At 43.1% G+C, this 23,797-nt stretch overlaps 1 protein-coding gene across 1 annotated transcript in view; it reads right to left on the bottom strand.

The window, feature by feature from the left end:
* ARHGEF33 (Rho guanine nucleotide exchange factor 33) overlaps nt 1-23,797 on the bottom strand; it is a 47,734-nt gene that overhangs the window by 7,126 nt on the left and 16,811 nt on the right. The window contains exons 8-16 of the mRNA XM_066264740.1: nt 22,309-22,533; nt 17,682-17,811; nt 13,702-13,834; nt 11,615-11,698; nt 10,397-10,480; nt 8,623-8,771; nt 7,236-7,400; nt 3,500-4,301; nt 179-318 (exon numbers count right to left, since the gene is read on the bottom strand). Of these exons, the coding sequence (XP_066120837.1) occupies nt 179-318; nt 3,500-4,301; nt 7,236-7,400; nt 8,623-8,771; nt 10,397-10,480; nt 11,615-11,698; nt 13,702-13,834; nt 17,682-17,811; nt 22,309-22,533 (1,912 nt within the window). The remainder of the gene's footprint in view (nt 1-178; nt 319-3,499; nt 4,302-7,235; nt 7,401-8,622; nt 8,772-10,396; nt 10,481-11,614; nt 11,699-13,701; nt 13,835-17,681; nt 17,812-22,308; nt 22,534-23,797) is intronic.

The raw sequence follows: 23,797 nt of genomic DNA, 5'->3' as shown, positions 1-23,797 counted from the left end.
TAGGAGATTACAATGAGAAACATCTTCGCCTGGCAAGAATCATGGGTACTGGGTGCAGGCACTGAGCTTGAAGCAGTTGTGGGAAACGAGGCTACTTCATAATTATCACTATTAAAACCTCAAGACTCAGCCCAAAGGGAAATGAGTTACAATGCTGTCTTGTCTAAGGGCTACTCACTTCTTTTTAAAGAGCTTGCGGAAGGAGCTGCGAAAGCCCCCTTTCTGGTCTTGCCTGGGGTTTTGATCGCTGAAAGATGTTTGTTCACTTTCTCTTTCTTCTTTTGGACAAAATCTGGTGGTGTCTTCTAAATGCATCTCCTGAAAAAAACAAAAGATAGGTGGTTTTTTACTCTTTTCCAAAGTTAGTATTTATCCTGACTGCGGGACAATCTTTTTCAATTCTGTCACTTTCCTCTTCTACCCCCAAAGATTAATGGTACGTACCCTATTCCAACTAAAGTAAGCCTACACTAATTAAGAAATTAGTTATTTGAAAAGAGGATACATTTCTACTGAGTGTAGAAGTATTTTTTATGTATCAGGGCAAAGAGTCTAGAATCTAGATCATACTCCTATATGATACAATAAAGAGCAGGAAACAAAGGAAGTTGGCAAATGTTTAAAGAGTATAGAGACTGACTTCTTATTCTAGCAAAAATGCTAGCTTACTGGAAAACCAAATGTAATCCCCTCATAGCTCTGAGTATGTTTCTCTTTCTACAAAATAAAAAGATCCTTGATTGTGATAATAGTTTTATTTATTTATTTTTGTGTGTGTGTGTGTGTTTTGTTTTGTTTTTCTGAAGTTGGAAATGGGGAGGCAGTCAGACAGACTCCTGCATGCGCCCGACTGGGATCCACCCGGCACGCCCACCAGGGGGCGATGCTCTGCCCATCTGGGGCGTCGCTCTGTTGCGACTAGAGCCATTCTAGTGCCTGAGGCAGAGGCCACAGAGCCATCCTCAGTGCCTGGGCCAACTTTGCTCCAATGGAGCCTTGGCTGCGGGAGAGGAAGAGAGAGACAGAGAGGAAGGAGAGGGGGAGGGGTGGAGAAGCAGATGGGCACTTCTCCTGTGTGCCCTGGCCGGGAATCGAACCCAGGACTCCTGAACACCAAGCCAACGCTCTACTACTGAGCCAACCGGCCAGGGCCTTGTGATACTAGTTTTAAACTAATGTTCCTAACTATCCATTTTAGACATAAAAGAGGAAATTTTTGAGAGGTCAGATCTGTTTAGAAGTAAATGTCAACTAGTATTTCCAACTGCAGATATGGCTTTAATACAGTTTTTACAAGTCTTAGTCCATGGCATTTAAAGTGTAAAGTAAAAATAAAGCTATATCACTAGGGGTTTTTTGTTTTGTTTTGTTTTTATGTAAGAAGAGGGGAGATAGTGAAGCAGATTATTGCATGTATCCCAACTGGGATCTACCCCACAACTCTGTCACTGGGATACCAAGCTATTTTTAGCACTTGAGGCTGATGCACTCCAACAGAGATATCCTCAGTGCCCAGGGAGATGCTGGAACCAATCAAGCCACTAGCTGTGGGCTGGGAAGAGGGAGAGAAAAGGGAGAGAAAGGGAGGGAAAAGCAGATGGTTGCTTCTCTTGTGCAATTCCTTGACTGGGACTTGAACCTGAAACGTCCATATGCTGGGTCCACGCTCTATCCACTGAGCCACCAGCCAGGGCTTAGTTTTTTGTTTTTTTTAAATATGAGATGTGCTAAATAAAACAGATATGCATATATATTTATATTGTATATGAACAAAATATTTACTTTGAGGTGACTGAAATTTAAAGCAACCAAAAATAGATACCTAATTTTGACCCCAAGAAAACCACCCTGACATTTTCATGAATTAGATGGATGACTGCTTATTGATAAAGAAGCAAAGATTGGGCATGAGTTTTTTCAAGAAACATAAGGGTTTGACTTTGTGACATTAACTTGGAATCGTAGTAACAGATCTAGAGATTGTTTGATATTCTACTAAGGTTCATAGCTAAACCATGAGATTAACATCCTGATGGCTTACTGTGGTGTTTCTCAAAGTGTGATCTTGGGGCTACAGGATCAGCTGGGGCCTTTATTTAAAATATAGATCCCTGAGTCCCAACCCATACTTTTTGAACAAGATTCTTTGGAGTTACACACACTTAGATTTTGAAAACCAGTGGTTTCAGGTATGCTCCTGCCCAATTGCACTTAATGTTTACATGAATCATCTAGGAATCTTGATAAAATGCAGATTCTGATTCAGTAGTTCTGGGGTGGGACCCAAATTCTGCATTTGTAACAAGCTCCCAGTTAATGCATTCACCATTGGCCCAAGAAGCACATTTCAAGAAGTGGGCTTTTACAGACTATTTAGAAACTAAATCTACTGATAGTTTTATTTAAAATCTGTGGAATCATGATCTTTATAGTATCTTGCACTTGTATAACAACCCATACTTTGCAAAGTATATTCATAAATTTTATCTTATTTGGCCTGATCCTCACAACCCTGTGAGTAGTAAAGGTTATATTGTCTATTTTTACAGATGTAAAAACTGGAAGTACAGAGAAGCCAAGTGAATTGTACACAGCACACAGCTATTTGGCAGCAGAGCCAGGACTAGAACCCAGATCACCTGACACCTAGTCAGGTGCTCTTTGAAATAAAGCACACTGTCTTCTTTATTAGAGACAAAACACTAAAGACTAGAGTCTGACCTTTCTAAATGTCCCAAGAGCCTCAGACAGCAAGGTTAGATATTGTAATACTAAACACTGACATGGAGTCCAAAGAATATATTTGTGAGTCGATGCTTCCTTAACTACTTTTTGTTGTCCCTGTCCCACTGGAGTCTGCAAAGACAGGTGACACCCCTTTCCAGTCAAAAGGAAAGCAATAAGAAATAAACTTAGCCTTGCAATGAATTTGCAGGGAGTCCAGTGAGACAGAGCAACTTGCATCTTCCCTAGCTGCTCAAAAGGCTGGCAAAGATCAGGGAGTGGAGTAAACTGGCTCAGCGTGGGACGTTTTAAACATTTAAACAAGGAAGTGTGCCTATAAGGCAGAGGAAGAAACAGAAAGGCCTAGGGCTTGCCTACAATGCTCTGAAAGTGAAGAGCGACCCTGAGGTGCTACAGCTTCAGCAGGAAGGTGGAGGAGACTCGTGACTGTTTCAATGGGTGTGCGGATGATGGTGTAAGAAAAGTCTACGTCTTTTCTATCTCTTTGCCCTCATACATATATATATATGGATGACATGCTCTTGTGTCTAGATGCCAACTGCAGAACGGGCACTAATACTCGCCTTCGGGGGCAACCGAGGTCCGTATAAGCCTTTACCCCAGCATCTGCCATCGCAGGCCCGTGAAACTCGCCAGGCATGGGCCGCTCCCTCTCTAGCCAGGCCCCCTCAACGCTAGGTGAGCCCAGGCTGCTCCCTGGAGATCTAGGCCCGGGGCTGACAGAGATGTGAGGTTGGGTTCGGTTTTACTTTACCCTCCTTACTTCCAAATAGGTCTGCTTTTCGCTTTGGGACCTCTGTTGGGGAAAGTAGGTCCTGGGCACGCCGCGAGCGGCGGCGGCCGCCGAGCCGTGCGCCTGCGCGGCGCGCTCAGCCTTGAGCGGCGCGCGGCCGCCGCTGCTGCTACGCGTGCTGTAGAGGCGCGGGGCCACGCCCTCAGGGGGTGGCGCGCGCGGGAACTCCTTCAGCGAGCGGCTCAGCGGCTTGGTCTTGTGCGCCTGCGCCGCCGCCTCCAACTTGTAGGCGCCGCTGCTGCTCGCCGGCGACGTGGCGCTCTTCGGCAGCTGCTGCAGCGGGTGCTCCGGGCGCTCGGCCTCCATGGCGAAGCTGACGGGCCGCAGGAAGCAGATGTCCAGGCTGGACTCGGAAGAGGCGGGCGAGCAGTTCTCGAAGAGGGCCGGGGCCTGGTAGGGCTCCTCGTCGTAGGGCGCCGGCAGCGCGAACATCTCGCCGCCATATTCAAACTCTTCGTAGGCCGTGGGCACGAAGCCGCGGGCGTCCTGCAGGAGCTCGGCCGGGGCGCGCAGGGAGCGCTCCACGTTGCCCAGCGCGGGCTCGGCGGACGAGGGCTCGAAGTCCATTTCTGGGATGGACTGCAGAGGCCCGGCGAGCGCCTTCACGTCCTGCTCGGCGGCACAGAACTGCGCCGGCGCCAGAAGGCTCTCGGGCCTCTCGTGCTTCCTGCCCTCCATCTCCCAGTCACTAGGTTTCCCGGGCTGCATGCTCTCCATCAAGCTTTGCTGCTGTTGGCTTTTCTTCATTGGGGGCATCAAATGACTTTAAAGAGGAAACAATACAAAAGAGGTGTGTGTAAAGTTAGTGCAGGCCACTCACCCAGCAGCGGGCCAGGAGCGACATTTGCCAGTTCTCCCTGCCCCGCCCAAGCACCTGCATGTGTTACGCACCAAGCTCCACAGGCCTCTCCGATTAAGCGGTTCCCACGAACCCTGGTCCCCAGCGTGGGAGAGTGCAAACGGCTGTGTGTAAAGTGGATGCCTGGAGTATCTGAGCAAGTGAGCACCGTGTTGAGATGGCTGGTGGGCCAACGATGGTTATCACTTTCCATGTGGATGCTTTAACCCTCCCCACCACGTGTTAAGCCCCCTAGATACCTCTTGTTGCCTGCGCTGGCAGAGTCTTACAAAATAATGGAAACAACTTTTGTTCGACTCAGATTTTTTTTTTTTTTCCTTTTTGCATCTTTCCGAAGCTGGAAACAGGGAGAGACAGCCAGACAGACTCCCGCATGCGCCCGACCGGGATCCACCAGGCACGCCCACCAGGGGGCGACGCTCTGCCCACCAGGGGGCGAGCTCTGCCCATCCTGGGCGTCGCCATGTTGCGACCAGAGCCACTCTAGCGCCTGGGGCAGAGGCCAAGGAGCCATCCCCAGCACCCGGGCCATCTTTGCTCCAATGGAGCCTTGGCTGCGGGAGAGGAAGAGAGAGACAGAGAGGAAGGCGCGGCGGAGGGGTGGAGAAGCAAATGGGCGCTTCTCCTGTGTGCCCTGGCCGGGAATCGAACCCGGGTCCTCCGCACGCTAGGCCGACGCTCTACCGCTGAGCCAACCAGCCAGGGCTCGACTCAGATTTTAACACATAAGACCAAATTTCTGAATGAAGTAAATATGGTAGGATCTTGATACCTTTTGAATCTGGATGATGGTATATGGGGTTCACTATAAACTTTGTGTATATAAAATTTTCATAATGAAAAGATTAAAAAAATTTCTTGTGGCTGCAAAGGATGCTATATAAATTGTCTCAAACTTCTACCCACGAAACATTACCAAAATGAAAAGGATGTCACTCTGAATATGCCCCAGTTTCGTGGGGGAAGGGGGGAGTTCATACTCATGGAGAACATTACATAAGATACTGGGATAGTATACCTGTCAAATTGGGCATGATACCAGTTCTGCAAGAATTTAATTGCCAGACAGATATGAGTGAGTACTACACACTAATCCAATTTGGTTATTCTAGTTTATTTATTCATATTTAATTCTACCACGAACATGAATAAAGAATGCATATGTCAGTGCTAACTGAATATCTTTGGTGATCTTAAGATAAAAATTAGGTCTTAAATTTGCAGAGGTGAAAAATACTGAAATGGAATACTGACCTGACTTGAATTCTCTTTTAATTTGGAAGATTGTTGCTGATTTATTTCTGGCTAATTTCCCAACAGAATGCAATGTCAGCCATCTTGTTCAATCTTTTTTGGCTCTTTGTTGCATTTTAAAAACAATGGTTTTATCATAGTCTATATTTTATTATTATTTTAAGTGAGAGGCAGGAATACAGACTCCCACATGCCCCCAGGGGCCAACCGGTCAACACCCTTCTGGGGCCCGATGTTCTGCCCATCTGGGGCCACTGCTCCATTGCTCAGCAACCAAGCTAATTTAGCACCTGAGGCAAGGCCATGGAGCCATCCTCAGCACCCAGGGCCAACTTGCTCATTCTAGCCATGGCTGCAGGAGGAGAAGTGAAGGGGGGGAAAGAATGGAGAAGCAGATGGTCACTTCTCCTGTGTGCCCTAACTGGGAATCAACCCAGGATTTCCACATGCCAAACTGATACTCTACTACTGAGCCAACCGGCGAGGGCCTTATCATTGTCTTAAGAGCTGAAGTGATCCACAAAGTAAATACCCACTTTTTGCCTATCTCTCTCTCCCTGTCCACCCAGGAAAAATATTTTTCTTTGTGTAGTTCTCTCCTCACATGACTTCTAGGATTTTCTCTATAGGAAGAAAATCATCTTCAGCTCTACTTATAGAAAGGTTAATGTCTCTTAAGTTTTAGAATGATTGTGGAATTTCTTCCTCCTACCTCCACATTTCCACTTCCATCTCAGTTATAAATGTTCTCAGTCTTAAAAGATGAGGGCAAAAGGAAGAAACAAAATTTGTTTTGCATTTTTGATCAGTTGCTCCTTCCAATGATTGTAACAGGCATTTAAAAAACTGCATTGACTAAAAATGGAAATAATTTCAATGGCCTACCTCTTCATTGTAATTTTAGAAAAGTAGCTTCTTGTGTGACTTATAAATTTTTACTTAAGCATAAAACCCAAAGCAAAAATTATAGTGTAAGGAATTAGTTTAGGCAGAATTGTCTATATTTGCTAAAGTGGAGATTTGGAATTTTGAGTTTTTGTTTCCCTTATCCTTCCAAAAGTCCTGGTTTCAAAAATAGTCCCTTTCTGAGAAAACTTCAAGGAGAATTGGGAAGGGCTAAAAAACATTCTTTCTGGATCATCTCAGACCTATTTCTTATCCTCCGAGCCCAGACTTTTCACTGACTGGTATTCCCTTTTCCTCCACTATATGTTTTGGAGACCTTGAGTGAATTCTCACCTTTCTGTGGCGTTGTAAATGCTTCCCTATCTTTTGGCACTCTCTTCCACTCTCATTGTTCAAACCCAAAGAGACTCATGATGTAGGTTGAGGGTGGTTATGTGCAGTCAAGTTTTTGGGAGTAAACTCCAACCTCTATAGTTTTGCCCCTTAGCATTACTAGCGCCTTCCTCTAGGATAAAAGCATTTGGTTAGCTGCTTCCCTGTCACAGAGGCCTGACTGGGCAAGAGGGAAGGAAGTGTTCTGTTGGTCATACCCCTAATTCAGGCTGGCCTGCTACCCAACACAGACCGCTGGGACCCACAGGCATTGCCATTAACCTTTCCACAGCAACAGGTGCTTACGTGACAGCAGGGCCAGAACTTGGAGTAGAAGGGTAGGGTTGCAGCATCTCTTCTGAGTGGATCCCACTGTCACGGACAGCCTCAGGGCCTGAAGTAGGGGAAGCATCTTGCCCGGCATTTGCACACTGGGAAGCCAGCCCTTTGTACAGCTTCGCCATGGATGACCTAATAGAATGGAAGTAATAATTCTCAGAGTGTACAGTGGGAAACTGGCGCTCTGACACACATTATGCCAAGAAAGATAGGGAGATGTTTCTCAGATGAAGTTCAGCTGTGAAGTTATTTTCTTTTCCTCTCTTCCTCTCTCCCTCTCTCCCTCCAGGGCCCTCTACATACCAGGTTGCTTACATAATAGGGTGCAAGCTGGATGTTAGGCAGGAGTAGGAATGCTGATTAATTGGCTGAATTGAGCTTGGGGGAAAGGGATGGTATGGGGAGATGTCCACCATTAGAGGAGCAGTGGCTTGGGAGCTGGCACCTTTTTCTTGTCTGAAGAAATGTCTCTTCCTTACTGGGCTATGATGAGATTGAAGGAAATTCAGATCCTTAGGAAACTCTGCTATTTGTTGCTTCTATTCTTTCTGAAGCCCAGATTCTCCCTAATTAGCCCTTCCTATTTCTTCTTAGCTTGAGATCTGTTCAACCACATCCTCTGCATTGTTTTATTTTTATCCAAAGCATTTATCATCTAACTTATTTATGAACTGAATGTCCAGGTCTAGAAAGTAAGCTCCATGTGGCAAAGATTTTGCCTGTATTGTTTATTGTGGTATATTCAGTGCATAGTATAGTATCTAATACAGACAAATAGGTGCTTAATAAATATACTGTTCACAAAACTTAGGGGATATTTTTAAATGAATATGGAGTGCTTTCCCCCCTAATTTTTGTGAGCAGAATATTTGTTGAATTAATGGAAGGAACCACATTCTGGCCTTTAAACTTTATTTTTAAACCTGGTGAGTTAGGGAAACAACTGGTTTTGTGGTAGTCAACATGAGATAAGAGGTGGTCTATATGGGTATTAGAGTGAAAGTACTTATTTTCTAAAGTAATTTCCACCAAGTAGTAGGCTCCTTCCTCAGCCAGCTTGTCCACCTCTCTTCTCTCCTCTTTTCTACTTCCTGTCACTGCATTTTAGTCACTTAGCATATAATATGGTTACTTGTTACAGACACCCACATTATCTGTATCCTGTTCTCTAATATATATATTAGAGAAGAAGAGAGAGAAAAACATTGATTTGTTGTTCCACTTCTTATGCATTCATTGGTTGATTCTTGTATGTGCCCTGACTTAGCATATGGGGACAATGCTCTAGACAACTCATTTACCCATCAAGGACCTCTCAGAAGCCTTTGATCAACCTGTACCATCAGAACCTTACTTCTTGAGCTTTTTCCGTTTCTGAATAAGCAAATCCTCATTGCATTGAAACAGCAGGGTGTAGTGTGAGATAAATACTCGAAGGCGCTGAACACACACCAGAAGTAGGTAATAGTCAGGGTGTTCCTGCTCTGTGAACTTCAGGACGTTCTGGATGAAGGAGAAAAGGAAGCAGCATTGCATAATTAGAATGAAAAGTTGTTTTTTCTCTTCTGCACCTTACCATGATCTTACCAAGTTGTGAGAGTTTGGTAGCCATTTAATTAAAACAATACATATGGCAAATCTAATTAAAAGCTTAAAAGTCAAACTTGCTGTTTTCTTTGTCCATCACACCAAGGGAACTAATAGTCACTATTGCTTCTGTTTGAGTTGGATGTGAACATAAGATAATTCTATCTGAAAAATTGGAAGGATCTATTAATTAGATCTGAGGTAACGGAAGCCGTTTTAACAATTACTTTTGATAAGCAATACTTATATGACCCATATGAGTCAGACCAATGGTGAAGATGTTGCACATCAGGGCAATCTGGAGGAAGGGGAAAGTGTATGATCAAGCCTGGCATGGTGGTCCCTATACTACCTGCTACTGTGCTATAGTGGAACGTATATGCAAATTGGGTTTTGGAAAGCTAGCATTTATTGAATACTTCCTATTGCCAAGTGCTAAGCCCTTAACATACATATTCTCATTTAATTTTTATCACAGCCTCATTAGATGGGTACTATTATTCCATTTAATAAGGAAATCAAGGTATATGGCGAAGGTAACTTATTTTCATTAGGTCTAACATCTAGTTAGTAGCAGAGCCAAGAACTAAAGTCAACCAATAGAACCAGGGCTCTTATTTACCATACTGTTTGCAAGATCTGGGTTTTAGTCCTAAATATTTTCACCTATTAAGTGTGTTAACTTGGGCAGGTTACTTAAGTTCTTTGGCTCTCTATTTTCTTATATTAAAAAGTGGTAATAATGATATCTGTTTCATAGCATTGTTGAAAGGATTAAATAAAATCGTTATTGTGAGAAAATGATTTTAAGATCAAAGCCACATACAATGGGAAGTCTTTTTGATATTGATACTGGGCTACTTCTACCTGAGAGAAATCCCAAGCATTTCTACAATGCTTTCACTGAATTACTTAGAAAGATTAGTCAGCAAATAAACCAGGACAGGTGGGTGGTGGGAAAAAGAGGGGCTTACTAGCACTCTCTCAACTCTACTTCCTCCAAGGTGGACGAGCCCTGTGGGAAAATGGTGTGAAGATGTCAGCTCATCAGTTTCTCCATGTTTCTTCTGTGACAGAAGAAAGAAGCAATATATGGTAAACCCTTGGGCTCAAGCCAAAAGAAAGTAGTCAGGATAGCAGTTAAGTGGGCAGATTATACAGTTCTTAGACACCGTGGTGCAGGGATAGGAAAGGGGGTTAGGAGATACATTTAGTTGGCTGTAGAACCAAGGTGGAAGGTTCTGAATAGGTACTCAGAGTCTAGCAGGCACTGCTATAGAAATATCCTGAATCAGTAGAAGTGGAGGTGGCTGGTAAATAAGACAGAACATCAAAGGCAGGCATCATGAGCCAAACATTTTTAGAGATTGAAATTTTAGCTCATACCACAAGATGGGGATGGGGAAATCATAACAATAAGGTATTTAAATACTTCTTAGAATATTAATTATTCCTTCCCAATTCCTTACAGAATTTCTCAGACGCCAAAATCAATAGTTCAGCCTGAAAATCCCTTTGGAGGCTTGCCCAGCCAGGCCTACCTGCAGATGTATCAGATATTCAGGGATGCGCTGGACTATGTGAAAAAACAGTGTATAGATGTCAGATTTAATCTCTTCATCACCCTGAATGAAAGAAAGGTAGAATCACTCTTCAGTGTCCCTCCAGCTCTGGCTGCAGAACCCTTGTGTCAGTCCCACCAGAGTAGAAAAAGTTGACTCCCAGAACATTTTCTTCCTCTAGAGTGTCCTGAAGCATTGATCTCTCATTGGCTAGGCCACTTGTTCAAGGACATGCTCAAGGACAGAACTCTTCTCTAGCAGGGAGCATATGAAATACGTCTTTTAAATCCACCCAATTTTAGAAACTATGCCCTCTATCCCATCCCCAGATATTAACACAATGCTATACAGAAGTGAGCGCTCAATAAATTCTATTTAAATTGAATGAATTCAATAAGTAATTATCACAGTGGTTTGCTAATAGCCACTAAGGATGGCCTGGAGCATGAGAGTCGGTAAAGAAATATGAATAGAAACTGTCCAACTAGCCTGGCAGCAGGAAACATGTTGGGCTTTCTCCATGTCCCTTCCCTTTCTTTCCCTTCCTTTCCCTTTCTCAAATATTTTCTGAATACTAACATGTGGTAGGCATTATACTGAGTTGAGAGTAGCGGTGTGGTATAGAAAATTAATAAGAACCTCACCTCTTGTGAAACTTGATTAAAACTTTTGGGCTTCTGATATGGTTTCTTCCTATTAACCTAAAATAACTGAATTGTTATGTATTTATATGTGCTTGTTGAGCACCTAATATAACACTGCATTAGGAATTCTTAAAGCTACATGACTAGAATCACTTTACAATTTTATAAACTGACAGACACAGGATGACTTGAGTTTAATACTCAGATTATATAAGTTAAATATTAAGATTCATATTGTCTGAGCCTAAAAAATAAAAAACCTTTATGCAGCATGTAGGGTGCAGCCTGAAGGTCTCTGTTTAGAAAACCTGTTTACTTTGCCTAACTTCCAGTGGAATGGAGCAGAGGGTCAACAAGGCAGAGCAAGGACCAAAGCAAGGGCACTGATCCTTGATTGGGCTTCTTTAACTCCAGGAAGAAGTGGCTCTGTTCAAGCCTTTCCCCAGCCTGAATGATGAGCTCAGAGTGTATGTGCTATATTTACTGGGTGGATGAGCAACATCATGTAGCACTCAGGTTACCGAAGGGCAGTGCACAGACAGAGTGAACTTACCTCCTTCAGAACAACAACATGAACCAAAGAAATGCATTCAGGCAGGTCCCTCAGGTAGGCAACATAATAATCCAAGAAATTATTCTTAAAAGCAAATATAAAAATGCATGGTAAGAACCTGGAAGCTGGAATGATGACAGCTAATATTCTTTGTAAAGTCATATATATAAAGAAGAAGTACTTGCAGAGATTATCTTATTCATTTAACGTGTTCATTAATATATATTTTTTATTCATCTTTTAAAAAATATTTTTGGTTTTAAGGAACATATCCCCATGGCTTTGGGAACCCAGACTGAAGATTCAACAGCTCTGTTTTAATGAGAGAAAGTGAAATGATAACCAAGGCAGAGGAGAGGAATTATGTAAGTTAAAAACGTATTTTTAAGTTATTTAATGGTAAAAGTGCATATTTTGGTTTTTTGGGTTTTTTATTTCAAATTTTATTTAGAAAATATAATGGGGTGACATTGGTCAATAAAAGTACATATGTTTCAGATATTTTGTTTTAAAATTACTTGTAATTCAATCATTTACATCTAAATGAGGAACTTTTTCCAGGCCACTTCATAATGTCTAGACCAGTGGTTCTCAAATTTTTCTACTAATCACATGTTCATCTATGCCAGCGGTTCTCAACCTGTGGGTTGCGACCCCGGCTGGGTCGCCTAAAGCCATCAGAAAATACATAATGCATATCAGGTATTTACATTCCGAATCATAACTGTAGCAAAATTACAGTTATGAAGTAGCCACCAAAATTATTTTTTGGTTTGGGGTCACCGCAACATGAGGAACTGTATTGCGGGGTCACGGCATTAGAAAGGTTGAGAACCACTGGTCTATGCAATATGCTTTCAGGAAAACAATTCTTAGCTTCCAAAACTATATTCCCACAGAAATAACTATTCTCAGCCCAAGAAAGCATTGTGAATACAATGTGTAAAAGTGATATGGGAGGGATCTACTCTAATCTAGACAAGTAGACAGTTTGTAAACTTTGTATTATTATCCACAGTTGAGAATCCTTGGTATACAGATTTGACTGAAGGCAAAATCTGGCTTGCAGACCAATTTTAATTATCCCACATGCTTTTTTTAAGGTCAGAAAATCTCACACAAAATTCTGGACTTCCAGCTCTTCTTAAAATATCGGATAAGGTAACTCTCGTCTTTTTTTCCTGCATAATAATTGGATAAGCTGAATAGCTATTCCTTGTAGAAAAGCATATGTGCTCCACTTAAACTCATTTCCCAAAAGTTCATGTTGTATTAAGTTCAACCTACTTCTATTCATTTATATCACTCTCTGACTCTAGACATTTGAGCTTGCACCTTCTGGCCTGAATCATATTTAACTTGTAGAACCACATAGAGATTTTTTTTTAATTTAAATTTTATTTTATTTATTCATTTTTCAAGAGGAGAGAGAGAGAGACAGAGAGAGAGAGAAGGGGGGAGGAGCTGGAAGCATCAACTCCCATATGTGCCTTGACCAGGCAAGCCCAGGGTTTCGAACCGGCGACCTCAGCATTTCCAGGTTGACGCTTTACCCACTGCGCCACCACAGGTCAGGCCACATAGAGATTTTGAAAGTTAGCACCCTCTCCAAGGAAGTTAAAACCAAAAACATTCAAGATAAATAGCTGCCCATCACATTTTTAAAAATCTCTAAAGAATGAAATTGTAAGTGAAAGTACATACATATATATAAACTTGCATATATTTATTTTTTATGTATGTATGGATATGTATGTGCATACATATATTTATGCACGAATACACATATACATACACACACGTATATGTACATGTTCAATGGCAGCAGCTATGGTACAATGGAAAGTGATGAACTGAAAGTTAGAAAACTTGGGTTGTAGTCACAGTTCTACAGCTATCTAGCTAGCTGGGTGATTTCAGCAAAGTCTTAATTTCTCTGAACTTTATTTCATTATCTGTAGAATGAAGAGGTTAGACTGAATCTCAGCAGTTCCTCTACCTCTGAAATTCACTACCTATAGATTCTCTATTAAGAGAAGTAGAGGAGGGAGACACAGAACTTTATAAAGAAATTTTTTAAAACTTACCTCATCATTTGTTAATTTAAGGAATAAATCTCCAAGGACACCTTGGCGTGGCCACTTCAGGACCCTTTCCTGCAGAGCATGAAGTAAATCCAAGTGCTGCTGGACAATGTACCGTAAAGAGCCAGGGAAGAGGCTTGAAACAGAATAGAGGTAGGATCACACAAACCAGGTGTAGAAAAGATGAGACCCTACAAGAATATATGCAGCAGGTCCCACTTTCCCAGTTACTCAAAATATTCTGAGTCACAGGTCTGCATTTCGGACTAAAAAAAATAAAAGTTTGTGCCTAACCAGGCAGTGGCGCAGTGGATAGAGCATCAGCCTGGGATGTTGAGGACCCAGGTTTGGAGCCCCGAGGTCACCAGCTTGAGTGCAGGATCATAAACATGACCCCATAATTGCTGGCTTGATCCCAGTGGTCACTGGTTGAAGCCCAAGGTCTCTGGTTTGAGCCCAGGGTTGCTGGCCTGAGCAAGTCAGCTCTGCTGGAGCCCCCATTCAAGACACATATGAGAAAGCAATTAATGAACAAGTAAGATGCTGCAATGAAGAATTGAATCTTCTTATCTTTCCTTCCTGTCTGTCTGTCTATCTGTCTCTCTTGCTTAAATAAATAAATAAATAAATAAATAAATAAATAAATAAATGTTATTATAGACGTGACAACAGATATCCTCAGGATATAAAAAACCCCTCTACTGTTGGCTCCTATACTGTTGTGTGTTGACCTCATAAAGAGTACATCACTTGAATGGCTTTTGTAAAGCCAAACTGGTCCATTCTTATTTGTGTGGCAGTGGAAATTTATGGGAAATCTTTTTCAGTGTTTTAAAATTATTCTCACCTGATGTGCAAAATAGTCTCCCTATTGTGAGTGACAACACTAAGTTTTCATTGGTCATTCTTGGCTACTGGGTAGGAGATTGCTACTCACCTAAGTGGAAAATTTTGTTTGAAGCTAGCAACTATAAGCTCACAGCAAGGGGATATGGAAGTGTTCCTTTTTCCCTTTCCCTTGGCTTTTAAGAGGAGTACAGGGAAAGGACAGAGTCTTGGTTGTGGAGGCTACAGACCAGTCCTGGACTGCTACTCCCTGGAGCTTCACATATCTCATATCCCCTCTAACCCATCTCTCAGTGCATCTTGTTTTTTCCAGAAAAAAAAATGAAGGGAGGACGAGAGGTGTCAGAGAAGGATAGGGTGGAGAAGAGAGAGAAAAGAAGGAAGAAGCAGATTGGATGGAGAAGGATGGGGTGATCAGGGGCCTATAGGAATAAGAAAAGAAGGAGCAGAAGGAAATGAAGTTTTGCTGAGATAGAGCAAAGATTTGATTCCTAATTTAGTGACTTAGAGAAATTTAAAATATAGACCTCCTTCTGCTTTCAAGACCTCAAGTTTAACAAAGATGAAAGTGATAGCCTGCTTGTCACTGAGTGCTGGACTTACTCGGCTATTTCCTTAGGGTCTGGTGAAAGTGAATTAGTAGACAACTAATTAGTGGATGTTTTGCCAACCCTGAGAAAAACCATTGAGAACAGTAGCAAGGACACCAGGTTAAGAGGAAGTTTTTTCAACCCATCTCCACCTAAAGCAAAGACTCCCCTGTGACTATAGCTGAGAGAAGACCTACATCAGAATAGGGTACCCAGTCCCCTGTGATACAAAGATTCCTTTCACTTCTGTCTGCCACCCCTCCACCTCCTGTGCCACTAGTGTCCACATATGTGAGGCCAGCTGATCCAGAACCACAAGAGGAGAGGCCTCCTGATCAGAGCTGTAATGGCGGGTGCAGTGGACTTGGGAGATATATGCAATTCCTGTCCAGATCAGAGAGAGTTCGGAGGGGTAGCCAGGGGACACTTGGATTGGGAGAAGACTATAAAGGTGATGGAAGAAAGCACAATTGATTGAACTGAAAGGATGCAACACTGCACCAGCAAAAGTGCTAGGTGTGAAAGATTTCTCCCCACCCACAGGCTACCAATGACTTTGGATACTATTCCTGGTGTGACACTGAAAGACATTAGGGCACCATGGTAAGATCTGAGATAGGTTGTCTATGTAGGTTACGTAATATGTCTAGGATCAGACTGTCTTTTTCCTTTTTCTCTCCTGGCCTTGCCTGGACTCGCTTCTTCTCTACCTCACCTCTGCCTCTTCTCTCCTTTGTCTCTTCTCTGCTGCTCTTCCTCCCTCCTTTTCTCCCTCCCTCCTTCTGCTACACTGTGACTTGCAGAGTTGGAGAGCTGGTAACTTAGTTGGAGTCCAGGATACCTCATGAACTGTCAGTGGAGTAATTGTTTGAGATTTCAGAGTGGGGTCAGAGAAGGCAAATGCTCCCATCAAATATCGTGGAAACATGTAAGTTACATGAAGAACAATGATCTACAGTGGGTTCTGTACCAAATATTGAAAACAGGCTTTAAGAAGTTTTTAAGTATTATTTGAAATCAGGGAGTGTGGAGGAGATGAGGCAGGAGACGGAGAACGGGGAAGAAAGGAGGCGAGAAGTATAGACATACTTAACCTATTGCACGTTTCAGCTACATCCAGACCTGACTCCTGGGAGCAGCTTTTTTGTGAAGATGAAAGTATTAAGTACTCAACTTCATTTCTATTCCTTACTAGGAGTGAAATTATGGCAACATTAGTAGTTAAATGTATTTTTATTTTTGAGAGAGAGAGAGAGAAATGAGAAGCATCAACTTGTATTTGTGGCACTTTAATTGTTCATTGATTGCTTCTCATATGTTCCTTGACTGGGGGGCTCCAGCCAAGCCAGTGACCCCTTGCTCAAGCCAGCAGCCTTGGGCTTCAAGCCAGTGACCTTTGGGCTCAAGCCAGATACCATGGGATCACGTTGATGATCCCATGCTCAAGCCAGAAATCCCATGCTCTAGCTGGTGAGCCTGCGCTCAAGCCAGTGACCTCAGTGTTTTGAACCTGGGACCTCAGTATTCCAGATCCACATTCTATCCACTATGCTGCCACCGGTCAGGCAATAGTGTATTCTTTTTAAAGCCTTCAGAGTTATTTCAACTTCCAGAGTCCAGGGAAATAAATTATAAGCAATCAAGGAAAATCCAGTTATAGTTTCAAATTAATAACTTAGCTCTTGCCAGTCCACTATTAGGCCCAATACTCCTGAACTTCAGCAGCAGGATGTAACCAAATTAGAAATTAAACTTGTGCCACCTGGTGGTGATCTGCTACATACAGCTTACTGAGTTCCTGGTGATGTGGTACTGGGGTTCAGTTTATGCGGCTACCTGGCAATCCTGTAGAGCTGACTTTGCTCAGCTTGACAACTGTTTGGACAAGACTGTTTGATCCTGAGGTTGTTACTCTATCTGAGTGAATCAGACCAGAAGAAGCCAAGAACATCAGCTTCTATGATACTCCAACAAATGAGCAACAGCCCACAGGAGCCGCCCAGGCTTCTCTGCGGCCAGCCTGTGCCCCTGCAGCTTACAGCCCTTCTGGGGAGGGGGAGGGGCAGGACTGCCTTGAAACAGGCTGGAGAGGCCCTTGAGCACTACACTTTTTTCCAGGGAAAACATGAAGTTTTATTTTATAGGTTTGAGAAGATGTGACAACCTCAAGTTTGTGTGTCAGATTGTAGTTGTGGTGGGTGTTATTTTCCAGCAGGAGTAGAAAATCCTAAAGGCTTACAGTTGGTTATGGGAAAGGTAGTTAATGTTAATAAATTTATTTTTTATCTTTTCATGGGGAAAGCTCCAATAGGAAAAAGGAATACTGTCACCCTGTTCTGTATTTCATTCAGCTGGTCTATTTAAAGCACAAATGGAGGCGTCAGAAAAGGCTTAGAAAACCAGAGATTACCTTCTGTCACTGTCCATTCTCTTTTCAAAGACTATTTCTGGACCTCTTACAAAGTCCCAGAATTCCCAAGGTGGAAATAAATACTTACCTTAAATCTTAATAAATCTGAAAAGCAAAAGCAATGAATACATGGATACCTTCTCTCTTTGGGATTCCTCTTTCCATCTGACCCCTGGAATGTTGCCTTGATCTTCAGGATCAGAGAGATGTTAATGACATATTTTCTTTCTGATTCAAGAAGTTCCAGAGCCACAGTCTGTCTTCTGGCTTTAAAACCAAAGCAAGAAGGGAATTGTTTTTAACCACTCCTCCCCAAAACCCTGTGAAATAATAGAAGGCAATAAAAAATTTTGAAAGCAATAAAAAGAGATGTCAGCAAGCTTTTGGAAGATGGAAAATACAATGGAGGCACAGTAATTAATTCAGCAGAGTAAAAGGCACAAAACCATGGTGTTTTAACCTGCAGATGGGGAATCTGCTGAGAAGCAGAAAGGCCTCAGGATTGGAGCCACCAGACACAACAGAAAGTGCAAATAAAGGGCAATGCTGAAACCAGGAGACAAGTCTACGTAGTGTACAATCGGACCTCCAGGTCTCTACCCCCATGTCAGATAGCTTCCGCATTTCCACTCCATGGGAGAAAAATTAAAGTATACTTGTCTCTGGTATCTGAGCTAAAGACATCAGACATGGTAGAGGGCAGAGTTGAAATGCTAAAATGAAAACAAGGGGACTCAGAGAAGGCTTGTATACTGAACAGTGAGACTCTGCTCAGCCTCTTCCCCTGCAGGTCCCAGAATACCAGCAGCCAGACCTCTACTCTCCGGGCAGGAGACAGGAGATCTTCTGGAAAACTGAACTGCCCCAGGAAAAATCTATACAAACTGACATAAAAAGGTCACCTATCAAAAGTTAATTTGATTCCTGATTAGCCAATAATAAAGCTTACTTATTGACAGGCTTAGCCTATGCAGAATTTTCAGGTTTTGGCCTCTTAAAAGAAAATAATTAGCGGCCCTGGCCGGTTGGCTCAGCGGTAGAGCGTCGGCCTGGTGTGTGGGGGATCCGGGTTTGATTCCCGGCCAGGGCACATAGGAGAAGCGCCCATTTGCTTCTCCACCCCCATCCCCTCCTTCCTCTCTGTCTCTCTCTTCCCCTCCTGCAGCCAGGGCTCCATTGGAGCAAAGACGGCCCAGGCGCTGGGAATGGCTCCTTGGCCTCTGCCCCAGGCACTAGAGTGGCTCTGGTCGTCGGCAGAGCGACGCCCCGGAGGGGCAGAGCATCGCCCCCTGGTGGACAGAGCATCGCCCCTGGTGGGCGTGCTGGGTGGATCCTGGTCGGGCGCATGCGGGAGTCTGTCTGTCTCTCCCTGTTTCCAGCTTCAGAAAAATACAAAAAAAAAAAAAAGTAAATAATTAGCTAAGGATCCTTAGACACTTGAATCAAGCTGATACTATAAAAGAAAGAGAAGAAAACAATACATACACATATGGTTTTAAAGAGAAAGGTAACCTGAATAAAGAAACACTGTAGGGGATGTCATGGACAACAGCAGTCTTTAACCTTTTTACACATGGAGATGGCTGACCTAGTCGGCCAGAAACAGAAACATGCAATGAATAAGGTTTTATTTTACTGTGCATAACAGTACAACACGGTACAAACTGGTGCTTGATTTCCGAGCTCCACATGCACGATGTATTGAACACTACATAAGTTTGTCCAAATGCTTCCTGTCTATTGTGCGTGATTTGTAAATGCTCTGCACAGTGCAAAAGGTTGTTTGCTACCACAGTAAATAATATGTATTGTATATTTGAAAGTTGCTAAAAGAGTAGATACAAATATCAAATTATGTTGTACAACTGAAACTTTTTATGTCAATTATACCTCAATTAAACAAAAACAATGCTGAAATGAAGAAAAAATTTTTTTAATCTTGTAATTAATACCCTCAAAGAAATATGAGGAAAATATTCTAGTCATTTAAAAATTAAAGATGCTATTTTTTTAAAAAGAGAACAATCCAGGAGGAATGTCAACTATTCAACATGGAAGAGGAGGTGGATAAGCTGGAATTGATGGCGGTGACACAGTGGATGGAGCGTCGGACTGGGATGTGGAGGACCCAGGTTCAAGACCCGAGGTCTCCAGCTTGAGCGCAGGCTCATCTGGTTTGAGCAAAAGCTCACCAGCTTGGACCCAAGGTCGCTGGTTTGAGCAAAGGGTTACTCAGTCTGCTGAAGGTTCCCACGGTCAAGGCACATATGAGAAAGCAATCAATGAACAACTAAGGTGTCGCAACCAAAAACTAATGATTGATGCTTCTCATCTTTCTCTGTTCCTGTCTGTCTGTCCCTATCTATCCTTCTCTCTGACTCTCTGTCTCTGTAAAAAAAAATTTTTTTAAATAATAATAATAAGTAAAAGTTTTCTTAAAAAAAAAAAAAGAACAATCCAAAAAAAAGAATAAGAATAAGAAACTTTTTGGCATTTTTCAAAAATAAAAGAGTAGAAGATAAAGTTTAGGAAATCTGCTTACCACTTCTCCCCCTTTCCCCTCTAAAATTAACGTAAAAAAGAGACATATTGAAGACAAATAGAAGTGAAAAAAGATGGCATACGAGAAAAATCAATGCAGAAGGAGATCCAACACCAACTTATTAGAAGTTCCAGAGAATAAAATGCCTTTGGACAACAAACAGGTGTCTAAAGGAGGCATGCAAACACGTGATGTTGGACAGCCTGAGGAATGCATCTGAGGTGAGACAAGAGCAGGCCTGGCCATAACAGCTCAGAAGTCCACACCGGGGACTGCAGATACCCTGAGTCTTATGAGCTTCTGGTGAAGGAGTCTATGTCTTGTTGACGAGGTGAGATGAAACCCACAGCTGCTTGGCATTTTTTTTTTCACTTTAATAATCATGTATGAGTTTTTTTCTAACCAGTAAAAACATCCAGTTAGAGCAGGGAGGCAAGAAGTTCCAGCCTTGGCCAGTTGGCTCAGTGGATAGAGCACTGGCCCAGCGTGCAGATGTCCTGGGTTTGATCCCTAGTCAGGGCACACATGAGAAGTGACCTTCTGTTTCTCTCCTCTCCCTCACCCCCTTCTTCCCCTCTTCCCTTCTCCCAGCCAGTGGCTTGGTTTGAGCATTGGCACAGGTGCTGAGGATAGTTTGGTTGATTCAACCATCGGCCCCAGACAAGGGTTACCAGGTAGATTCTGGTCGAGTGTATATAGGAGTCTGTCTATCTCCCATCCTCTCACTTAAAAAAAAAAAAAAAAATAGATCCATAGAAAAGAACAAAAATAGGTGAGAGGATATTATCAAATTAATCATAGAAAAAAATACCAGGACATTATCTTCAGAGGAAAGGGTCTGCTGTCCTCACCATAATTAATGAAAAAGACTTTCATATTATCATAAGGCAGTTTAGCACACCAAAGGTAAAGAGAAGATCCTAAAAATTACCAGAGAGAAAAATCAGGTAACATACAAAGGACTGGGGATTAGAATTGTGTTTTACTTTCCAACAGGAATAGTAGAAGTTGTAAGTCAATGGAACAATTGCTTCAAAATGATGAGGGAAAATGATTTTACATTCAGCTAAATTATAAACAAAGTATGTGGAAGCTACTGAATGATGGATTTCATCCAAACAAGGACTAAACTGAGGACACACAAAAATTAAAACAAACAGGAATCTAACATAGGAGACTTACAAAGGGAATTTCTAAGAAGCCTGGGATGGCATTGGCATGATGGGCCAGAATGGAGTAGAATGACAGATATCTTTAGGGCAAGTGCTTTTTGTAAAAAAAAAAAAAAAAATGTAAATGATAGATTTTTCTGTGACATTGCTTAAAATCAACCCACCTATATAAGATCACTTGACTTTCCTTTATAATTTAATGTGGAAAGAAAGGTATTTTCAGCCCTGGCCGGTTGGCTCAGCGGTAGAGCGTCGGCCTAGCGTGCGGAGGACCCGGGTTCGATTCCCGGCCAGGGCACACAGGAGAAGCGCCCATTTGCTTCTCCACCCCTCCGCCGCGCCTTCCTCTCTGTCTCTCTCTTCCCCTCCCGCAGCCAAGGCTCCATTGGAGCAAAGATGGCCCGGGCGCTGGGGATGGCTCTGTGGCCTCTACCTCAGGCGCTAGAGTGGCTCTGGTCGCAACATGGTGACGCCCAGGATGGGCAGAGCATCGCCCCCTGGTGGGCAGAGCGTCGCCCCTGGGGGGCGTGCCGGGTGGATCCCGGTCGGGCGCATGCGAGAGTCTGTCTGACTGTCTCTCCCCGTTTCCAGCTTCAGAAAAATGAAAAAAAAAAAAAAAGAAAGGTATTTTCAAGAAATGATGCTGAAGTAATGGGATAGAGAGGACAGACCCCATTGCAATGTTTGGTATTTTGGTAGTAGACTACTGATACAAGATTCATGTGTTGAAGATCCCACATTACTGAGTAAATAGTACCCTTCACAAAATTCTGCCCTTTCTGTATCAAACTTATGTCTGTTCCCCCAGTCCCCCAAAGCACTATATTACTAAATGTTGTGGATACCCAGAATCAAAGAGATAGTCCCAGCTGGTCATGTGGCTTCTGGTGAGTCTCTTCACCTCTATAAGGCTTTAATTTGTTCATCTGGAAAGGAACTCAGATACTAGGTGGTCTCATATGTCCACTGAGTCTAAATTATCAGGATTCCTAGCCCTTAGGTCCACAGTGTTCTTTCACATTTCAGCCTGCATTCCCCCTTGTGACTTACCAGCTAAGGAGGTTTCACATAAAACATTTTCCAAGGAGCTATGTCTGCCCTGGCCAACTTCCTTGAGTTTATCTGGGTGGTCTTTCGTGACATACTCCTCGGCCCACTCTTTACCGTCCTTGGGCTGCCTCCACACACCAGATGGCAGGTGGCCCTTCGACTGCATATCAGCTGGGAGGCAAGGCTTGAGGTTTTCTTCTGCTTCTGGAGTTGTTGGGTTCATTCCTGAAAAATAACACTTGCCATCAAGATAAAAAAAATTTTAATTACGTTTGTTACTAACTCTTAATTTTTTTTTTAAGACTTTATTTATTCCATTTTTAGAGAAGAGAGAGAGAGGCAGGGCGAAAGAGGGAAAGAAAGAGAAGGGGGAGGAGCAGGAAGCATCAACTCCCATATGTGCCTTGACCAGACAAGCCCAGGGTTTCAAACCAGCGACCTCAGCATTTCCAGGTCAATGCTTTATCCACTGCGCCACCACAGGTCAGGCCTAACTCTTAATTTATTATGCTCCCGTGTGGGATGAAATCTATCAACTAAGGATTAAGTTTCCACAGTTGCAAAGGATCATCTCTCTGTGTTTCAGTCTATACATCTTCTACTCTTTGTACATAGTCTCTACTAAATAAGTTTAAAAAAAAGTGAATTTATAAAATAATATAATTAATGTGTGGTGGCATAGACTGACTCCTTATGTATGGCTTCTTTCAGGCAAGCATGCCAAGTGCCTGTAGCGCTACTGGGAGGAAAGTACAGAGAGACAAGGACGAAGGTGCCAAGGTGATGTCATCTTTTGGAACGTGTCGTCCTTGGCCCTGATGACAGTAAGTTGTAGAAAGGAAGTAGTGAGGGAGGAAAGATAAAATAATTTATAAAATTCAGGTGAATGGTCTATTAAGTAAATAACTTTTTAATTAAGTATACCAGTATTTCCAACTGGTGTACTGCAAGTAGCACACTGCTGCACAATCAGAACCTTTAGAACGTGCAACACCTGACTATTTAGTCAGGGGCGCTGACCTCTTTTCCCTTAGAGTGTCACATAAAAGAATGACAGCGGCCAACACAACAGTAGCTACCCAGTATGAATGAACCAAAATTTGCCTTTTTTTTTTTTTTTCATTTTTCTGAAGCTGGAAACAGGGAGAGACAGTCAGATAGACTCCCGCATGCGCCCGACCAGGATCCACCCGGCACGCCCACCAGGGGCCACGCTCTGCCCACCAGGGGGCGATGCTCTGCCCATCCTGGGCGTCGCCATGTTGCGACCAGAGCCACTCTAGCGCCTGAGGCAGAGGCCACAGAGCCATCCCCAGCGCCCGGGCCATCTTTGCTCCAATGGAGCCTTGGCTGCGGGAGGGAAGAAAGAGACAGAGAGGAAAGCGCTTCTCCTGTGTGCCCTGGCCGGGAATCGAACCCGGGTCCTCCGCACGCTAGGCCGACGCTCTACCGCTGAGCCAACCGACCAGGGCGTCTTTTTTTTTGTTGG

This window comes from Saccopteryx bilineata, chromosome 3 (genome assembly GCF_036850765.1).
Source record: "Saccopteryx bilineata isolate mSacBil1 chromosome 3, mSacBil1_pri_phased_curated, whole genome shotgun sequence".
Classification (NCBI taxonomy): Eukaryota; Metazoa; Chordata; class Mammalia; order Chiroptera; family Emballonuridae; genus Saccopteryx; species Saccopteryx bilineata.
The sequence above is the reverse complement of the archived record's forward strand: the minus strand, read 5'-3'. Positions and strand labels throughout refer to the sequence as shown.